At 43.4% G+C, this 5,127-nt stretch overlaps 1 protein-coding gene and 1 pseudogene across 1 annotated transcript; both read left to right on the top strand.

Annotated features, from left to right (window-relative positions):
- The first annotated feature begins 430 nt into the window (after nt 1-430).
- On the top strand, nt 431-1,418 carry LOC116570762 (olfactory receptor 2S2-like). Its single transcript, XM_032308273.1, has one exon. The coding sequence runs from the start codon at nt 459-461 to the stop codon at nt 1,416-1,418; it is 960 nt and encodes a 319-aa protein (XP_032164164.1). The 5' UTR covers nt 431-458.
- A 2,060-nt stretch (nt 1,419-3,478) lies between these two features.
- LOC116569965 lies at nt 3,479-4,327 on the top strand (annotated as a pseudogene).
- Nucleotides 4,328-5,127: the final 800 nt, after the last annotated feature.

Here is a 5,127-nt window from a genome sequence, read left to right on the forward strand (position 1 = left end):
AGTTGTAAGAATAGGGTCAGCTTGGGGAGTCTCCTCTCTATGAATCAAGGAAAGCCCAGATTAAATGAAATTTCTATTCATTTACATCAAATACAAAGAATTTACAGCATTTTCCCATGCTCATCAAAAGAAGAGGAAAAGCCCTCCTTGACTGGGGATTAGCTCTGCTGGGCTCAGGTCCTGTCTCTATCACCACCTTGCTCAGAAGACTTGGACAGGTCACTTCCCCTCTCTGGGCCTCAATGCCGTATTTGTAAGCCCTCTTTCAGCCCTGACCGTCCCCCATCTAAGATCTAACCCCACTCCTACCTACTGTCTCTTTCAGTCATTTATCTCTTATGCACATATGTTGTCCTGTTCTGTAGCATAGAGTGATGGTGTACAAGATGCCTGAGACTTTTCTCAAGAAAGCCTCCTGTGCTGTATTTGTCCTTGGCTGATGACAGAAGGCATAGCACATGGAAAAAGCCAACTGGTCCTCCCCTGTGGCAGGGTTCATAATCCTGGGGCTCTCAGCCTACCCAAAGCTGGAGAAAATATTCTTCGTGCTCATCCTGCTGATGTACCTGGTCATCCTGCTGGGAAACGGGGTCCTCATCTTGGTGACCATCCTTGACTCCCGCCTGCACACACCCATGTACTTCTTCCTGGGGAACCTCTCCTTCCTGGACATCTGCTACACAACCTCTTCCATCCCTCTAGCCTTGGACGGCTTCCTGACTCCCAGGAAAACCATCTCCTTCTCAGCCTGTGCCATGCAGATGTTTCTCTCCTTTGCCATGGGTGCCACAGAGTGTGTGCTTCTGGGCATGATGGCATTTGATCGCTATGTGGCCATCTGTAACCCCCTCAGGTACCCCGTGGTCATGAGCAAGGCTGCCTATGTCCCCATGGCTGTCAGCTCCTGGGCTATTGGTTGTACGGCTTCTGTGGTACACACATCTTTGACAATTCAACTGCCTTTCTGTGGGAACAACGTCATCAACCACCTTGCCTGTGAGCTACTAGCTGTCCTAAAGTTGGCCTGTACTGACATCTCCATCAATGTGATCAGCATGGGGGTTGCCAATGTGATCTTCCTGGTGGTCCCAGTTCTCTTCATTTTTGTCTCCTATGTGTTCATCATTGCTACCATCCTGAGGATCCCCTCAGCCGAGGGGAGGAGAAAGGCCTTCTCCACCTGCTCTGCCCACTTCACTGTGGTGGTCATCTTCTATGGGACCTTATTTTTCATGTATACAAAGCCCAAGTCTAAGGATACCCTAGGGAATAACAAAGAAGACCTTTCAGACAAGCTCATCCCCCTTTTCTATGGGGTGGTGACCCCCATGCTCAACCCCATCATCTACAGCCTCAGGAACAAGGACGTGAAGGCTGCTGTGAAGAACCTGGTGGCTCAGAAATGTTTCACCCAGTAATGGAGGGCTCCTCTGTGTTCCCACTCTATGAGATAAAGGACCTCTGATCATTAGAGCTGCCTTCGAAAAGACAAGTCATGCAATCCAGAATCCTCTCTTGCCCTTCTGTTTATTTTCAAAGAATGTTTAACTTTTTGGAATTTATCTTCTGAGTTTTAGCCATAGAGCTGAGAGTTTTAACAGATGTCACACAATGGATCTTTAATTGAATACACAAGGACATCCTGAACACATGATAAAACCAAGGAGAGAGGAACTATCAGAGTGAGTTTGGTTAAAGGCCTGCACTATGTCTGAGCTACACAGTCAGTCAGTGCACAGAGGAGAGAAGGCGCTCCCAGCACTGTTGCCATCCCTTTAAGATTCCCCAGCAGAGTCACAGGAACGAGGAGGAAGTGGGAATTTTCATTTTGGACCATTTTTGTAATAGAGTCAGTTTGGCTGAAGTATAAGAAGAGACAAAGGCAAGTTCTCCAGATAGAGAGTTTTTGGGTGGGAACAAGCTATTCTGGTACACTCCATTTCTTCTTAGCTATGGGATAATTGAGGCTATTTTTTCTCAATGCTCTTCACATTATGAAACACTGCTAGGAAGTTAATGGCAAGAAAGAGTATAGAGTTTGAATTTGATGCTCATCACTTAGAGATATCCCCACTAGAAAAGCTAGTATTTGGTTGGAGGGTAACCCACATTCTAGAAAAAAGAAAGATGATAGAGATATTGACTGATAGATAGACAGAGGCTAAATATATTTGAAGACTTTGGAGGCTAATATTTGACATGTTTCTTTGTTTCAGGATTCACGAAGTCTTTAATATGCTACAGTATACATTGAACGTCCAAGAGATGTAAACTCGGTAACATTTCCTGAGCCTCCATAGCTCAGCAGGATAAAAACAGGGAAGCTTTTTCTTATCTATGAGCTTCGGTTGGTTGCCTAGCCATTTTCAGTCTATTTCATCATATTTTAACATCTAACCACTTGATTTCACACGAATTACTTATTATAAACAAGTTCTTTGTAAATGGTAAGCACAATGGAACTATTAGATACAAGTATTGGTCGTATCATGAATGCTGCCCAGTGCTGTGTGCCATGTGGAACAGAGTAAGACACCGTCCCTATATAGAGTAATAGACACACAAGGTAAATGAGAGATTCAGAAGTGTTAGCAGATGAATAGAAGCAAGTTTTTATGGCAAGTTCTATGAAGTTCTTTGAATATGGCAGACTTTTTTCTAAAGAGAATTTAGAAAGTGAGTACAATTTTGATACTAGATCTTGGAAGTTGGTTTTGCTTCAAGTGATATTTACATTTTCATATGTTTATTAAGAATGCATTGCCTAAGGGAGTGCCTGGGTGGTTCCATCGGTTAAGCAGCTGCCTTCAGCTCAGGTTGGGATCCCAGAGTCCTGGGATAGAGCATGTGTTGGGCTCCCTGCTCAGGTGAGCCTGCTTCTCCCTGTACCTCTGCCTGCTGCTCCCCTTGCTGTTCTCTCTCTCTCTCTCTCAAATAAATTAATAAAATCTTAAAACAAGAAAGGATGAATTGCCTAAGGATGCCTATTCGGTTAATAAAATTTCACGTCCTTATGTTAGTCCTATTCCGAACTTCTACTTTGTACGGGTAGGGAAAAAATCTTGTTATTGCAAATACACAATTGGCATCTAGTGGCCATTTAAGCAAACTTCTGACACTTAGTGAAGCCTTGCAACATCATTGTTAGAAGAGGACTCAGGAGGTTTTCTTGTTCAACCCTATGCACAGGATGCATGCTGTTCCTCTCCAATGTCCCTGACCCTAGGCAGTGCACATTTGCTTGGACATCTCCAGTGACAGACAATTCAATACATCAGATTCTAGATTTTTCACTTAGTCCTAGCAAATTCTTCCTCGAATTATGCTTAACTCTACCTTCCAATAATATCTACCTTCACTCCTAAAGCTTAGTGCCTCACCAGAAGATGCTCCAAATCTCCTCCTTCTGGTATATGAAGATAGTTCTGGTCCCTGAGTCCCTTCTGGCCAACAGACCCAGTATTTCCTCCTATGCCAAATGTTCTTTGTGCTCATTCTCTCGATGTATGTAGTGATCCTGCTGGGCAATGGGGTCATCATCATGGTGACTGTGCCTACCACCTACTAGCACATGTTCATGTGCTTCTTCCTGGAGAAACCCTCAATCCTAGACATCTGCTACACAACCTTCTCAGTCCCCCAGATTCTTGACATCTTCCTAAGACCCAGGAAAACCATCTCCTTTTCAGCCTGTGATAAGCAGATGCTTCTCTCCTTTGCCATAGGAGGCAGAGTATGTACTTCTGGGCATGATGGCATTTGATCACTATGTGGCCATCTGTATCCCCCTTAGATACCCTTTGGTCATGAGCAAGGCTGCCTTGTGCCCATGGCTCCTGGGCAGCTGGAAACATGATTGCCATGATGCAAATATCCTTAGTGATGCGACTACCCTTCTGTGGGGACAATGTCATCAACCACTTTATCTGTGAGATCCTGGCTATTCTGAGGTTGGCCTGACATCTCCATCAAAGCAATCAATATGGCAGTGGCCAGTGTGATCTTTCTGGGCATTCCAGTTCTATTTATTTTTGTCTCCTATGTGTTTATCATTGCTACCATCCTGAGGATCCCATCAACTGAGGGGAGGAAAAAGGTCTTCTTCACCTGTTCTGCTCACTTCACAGTCATGGTCATTTTCTATGGGACCATCCTCTTCATGTATGGGAAGCCCGAGTCCAAGGACCCCCTAGGAGCAGACAAGCTTACCTCCCTCTTCTGTGGGATGGTGACCCCTATGCTCAACCCCATCATATACAGCCTCAGGAACAAAGATGTGAAGTCCTCTGTGAAGAACCTGGTCCTATGCAAACATGTCATCCAGTGATAGTGGGGGCTCCTGATAGATCTTTGTTGCCTAGTTTCTCTCAGGAGGGTCTCTGAGGATAAGATAAAGGGCCACTTTCATCAAAGGTGCATAGGCAAATATGATTACACAGAAGGCTTTAAGTGAACAGGAAACATTTAATGGGATATTTCTGTCCCATTCTAGAAGCACTTGGACAAAAGTATATACTATTGGCCAAGCCTTGGAGTTATCTATCTCTCAGGTGCATACTGAACTACTTGATGTCCAGGAAAGATAACACTTTGAGTTTTATTTTTGACTTTCAAATAGCTCTAGTACATAGCGGGCTGCAAGTCCGGAATTCTCCTACCCTGACCATTGTACCAATATGAGAGTTGAAATGTTGGCATATGCAAACACAGAGAGCACACACCCCTATAATTCCTTTCTCAAAAAGAAATTTTATTTATAAAGTTTTCCCAAAAAACAGCTAAAAATACATAATGGAAGGACTGGGACAGATATGGTATATAAGACACAGTGGGGAATGGTCAAATGTCTGAAGACTGATAAAGTCTAATAAACGCTTAATACCAAATGTGCAAAGACAAATATATGAAGGAATTATTAGGAAATGCATCAGGGTAAACAGTGACAACAAAGCAATGGTATAACTCCAGTTACAATTTTAGATGACTTAATTAAACTGAGAAATTTAGAAAAAGAAGTATAGTTACAACACATTGAAGGTCTGATCTTGTGAAGGATATGGAAGGAAGGGGAATCGTGTGAATATAATTCACTGCATTGACACTGAAATAACAAAAGTATTCATATGC

The sequence above is a fragment of the Mustela erminea genome, chromosome 12 (assembly GCF_009829155.1).
Source record: "Mustela erminea isolate mMusErm1 chromosome 12, mMusErm1.Pri, whole genome shotgun sequence".
Classification (NCBI taxonomy): Eukaryota; Metazoa; Chordata; class Mammalia; order Carnivora; family Mustelidae; genus Mustela; species Mustela erminea.